General features: G+C 42.0%; 1 protein-coding gene across 1 annotated transcript in view; it reads right to left on the reverse strand.

Moving 5' to 3' along the window:
- FLT3 (fms related tyrosine kinase 3) overlaps positions 1 to 3,378 on the reverse strand; it is a 125,371-nt gene that overhangs the window by 86,625 nt on the left and 35,368 nt on the right. Inside the window, exons 3-4 of the mRNA XM_019525605.1 lie at positions 2,784 to 2,989; positions 1,499 to 1,614 (exon numbers count right to left, since the gene is read on the reverse strand). Coding sequence (XP_019381150.1) covers positions 1,499 to 1,614; positions 2,784 to 2,989 — 322 coding nt within the window. The remainder of the gene's footprint in view (positions 1 to 1,498; positions 1,615 to 2,783; positions 2,990 to 3,378) is intronic.

The following is a 3,378-nucleotide window of genomic DNA, read 5'->3' on the forward strand; positions in this document are numbered from 1 at the left end:
GAGAAAATTTTATCTAAACCTTGTTGAGTAAAGTTTAGATAAAGTGTTCCACAGCCATTTTTAAACACACAGTTACTTAATACACATGAAGGTGAGGCAATTTAATTAAAGTGGCTCTCTGGGGACCACTCTAATTAAAATGCCAACCTGCCCACCCCGAGCATGTGTATAGGCAGCCTTAATGCCTAAATTTACCCATGTAAAATGGAGCTAGCAGCTCCTTCCTCCCATGCATAGAGATGCTATAAAGATAATTAATATTTACAAAACAAACACTCATATACTAGAGGAATAAGCACCATGGAAAAAAGCCATGATGACATTAACAGTTCTATCCTTTGAGTCCAGTGTGAAGAGTGTATAGGAAGTAAGGCTTTGTGGGGGGTAGAAATATTGAACAAGAAGGCTAATACTGAAAAGTAGTTCATTCTATGAGCATTCTCAGTCCTGAGGCTGGGGTCAAAACAGAAAGTGATCATGAGACATGCAGTCTTGTATTAGAGGCTGTCACTCTGGTAGGTGCCAGCTTTTGAGTATTTGGTTTTGCAACCTTCCAAATATTCTTTTAATCTAGCTCTGTGTGTGTGTGTGTGTGTGTGTGTGTGTGTGTGTGTGTGTGTGTGTGTGTGTGATGTAATGAAGAAGGGAAAATGAGAAGAAAGTGCTGCCTAAAAAAATCTTTTGCATTTCATGTTTAGCAAAACTCAGGCCACATCTAAACCACAAACTTAGTGTGCTTGACAGCGGAAAACACAAAACATGCCATGACTCTGCCTGCATTATCACTTCCTCCCCCTGATCGAATGGGGTGTAGTCAGTCTGCACAACACTAGAGGTGGGGTAATTATATGTAGGCTTGGTCACTGTCACTATCACTGTCACTAAGCCGTGCTAATTGGCCTACCCTCACCTCAGGCTTATGTGGACACAACCAAACTGGTCAGTGGGAGATCCTGTACATAGAGACATACTGAGGGAGCTACTACATGGCAGCTACTGATAGAAGCTGAAGAAGCTTGTAGTGTGGACATGGCCTGAGTGGTTCAGAACAATGTAAGCAGGTGAGGTACCCATACTCGGAATGAGTGACAGGGAGAAAATAGTGCATAATTCAAGAACTGAAAGTGAGGGAGGAGAGACGGCAGGGAAGAGAGAAATCTCATGGAGAACAGAATAGGAGAAACATGGTTTGGAGAGAAATACCATATATGTTTCATAGTTTCATAGTTGGTAGGGTCGGAAGGGACCTGGGCAGATTATCAAGTCCGACCCCCTGCCATGGCAGGAAAGAGTGCTGGGGTCAAACGACCCCGGCCAGGTGTCTATCTAGCCTCCTTTTGAAGACCCCCAGGGTAGGAGCCTGCACCACTTCCCTTGGAAGTTGGTTCCAGATCCTAGCCACCCTGACTGTGAAGTAGCGCCTACTTCACAATGTTAGTTTCAACTCTCCCTTTGAAACTGTTGGTAGACCAGTTCCTTGGATTTGACACATACTTACTTCTTATGAGGATTGTTAATATTATTGAATAATTATTGTTTTCACTTATAACTGACAGTATGTATTTTCCAGCTTCTGTTTCTTTTATTTTAGGAATGGCCAGAGAAACAACATATCTGTAAAGCAGAAAAGAAAGCTTTCATTATAGAACATTCTGGTTGCAACCTAGAGGATGTTATGCTGAAGAGACAACTACCCTCGGCATCGTGCTTAAAGCACCGGGAGCAGAATTTTGTGGCAGTGGGACAAGGTACTTACACTGCACATTTCATCTCCAAAGTGCTCTAATAGCCAATGGCCCTGATTCATCATATTTAGGACAGAACTTAACCAGTTGTTTCCAGTAGGACTTACAGCACATATTCTAAGTTAAACAAGTTAAACATTAAGTGCTGTCCTTACATAGGGAGGAACTTGGACCCAATCTGCATAGGGCCCCTAGGTTTTATTCTAAGAGACAATCTGGGCTTCTGATTTAACTGGAAGAAGAAAAGGAATGACAATATCAACTTGTGGCTGGAACATAAAGGCTGCAAAGAGACACCTTTGTGTTGCCATAAAAATATTTATGGCACCACAAAGCAAAAGCAAACATGTTCATGCCCTTTGTCATGCCATAAATAGCCACCTCTGTGGCCATGACAAAAAGTAGTATACATCTGTGCTGCTATTTTGTGGTGTGTGTCTACTTAAGGCGGAAGAATGTGGGCAGCCTGCACTTGCCCATGCTCTCTAGCTGCTCTGGGCAGGCACTTCTAGGGCTTCAGGGCCCCTTTCCTGCATGACCTGGGAATTCTCCTGCAGAGGTTTCCCCATTTGTAGAAGTGCACCCCCCAGTCAGAATCAGGGTGTGCCTTGGGAAAAGGGGAAGCCTGGACAAGTGTTCCTGGGGCTTCAAGGACCTAATCCAGATTTCCTGGGTGTGCCTCTGCCAGCAAGAGAAATCCAGGGTTCCCTCATTTGCAGACCATGCCCTGTTATCCCATAGGATCGGGTCCCTGCCAGGATACATGCCAACATAGCTGATCCAAATTTAGAAGAATGTGGGTTTGATTTTGTCATAAATTACTATCAGGTCAGAAATCTTTGCTTTATCAGTACATAATTTACCAACAGCTATAATCAGCCTACAGTCCACTGATGCTACCCAGTATAGATAGCAATACTTAAGATAATGAATAATGTAAAAATAAATAATTAATAACCTAACTCATATGGATAATATCCCATTTGCCTCCTCTAATGAAAATATCCGAAAATGTTTTAAGTTTATTCTTTTACTTACTTCTTTCCTGGGTCCAATGTAGGTTTGCAGTCAGCTTTGTTCTCTTTAAAGAGCCAAAAGCATGAAAAGATCTCTGAAATATTCATTATTACTTTTAATTCAATGTCTTCAAACACATCAGCTTCCACAATTTTAGCCATTCCATAGACTTCCTCTGTGCCTTGAGAAATCAAATAACACCCAAGATCTTCCAAAATGTTGTCCACCTGCATTGCAAAAAAACAGATGTGTGTCTTACAATGGTGAATGGGGTTTCCATATTTAAACAATTAAAAATGAAATTCTCCTATAAAAATACTTTAATGAATTTAAAAAGCCCCAAAACCTCCTGGATACAAAAAATCATGGACTAAATATAGACACTGGATTTATGACACATTATAAACTGCCTGACATCTGACTCCCCAGGTACCTCTCCACTATTTAACTGCTACATTCGTCCCCCTTCTCCCTACCAACTCAGCCTGTCTCTCACCCACTGACTCTTCAGTTTATATCTTCACTGACTGCCTAGCTTAGATTTCATAGACATTAGGCCTGGAAGGGATCTCGGAGATCATCAAGTCCAGCCCCCTGCCCGAGGGGCAGGAAGTCA

The sequence above is a fragment of the Gavialis gangeticus genome, unplaced genomic scaffold, assembly GCF_001723915.1.
Source record: "Gavialis gangeticus isolate Ggan-Ray unplaced genomic scaffold, GavGan_comp1, whole genome shotgun sequence".
NCBI classification, from domain to species: Eukaryota; Metazoa; Chordata; order Crocodylia; family Gavialidae; genus Gavialis; species Gavialis gangeticus.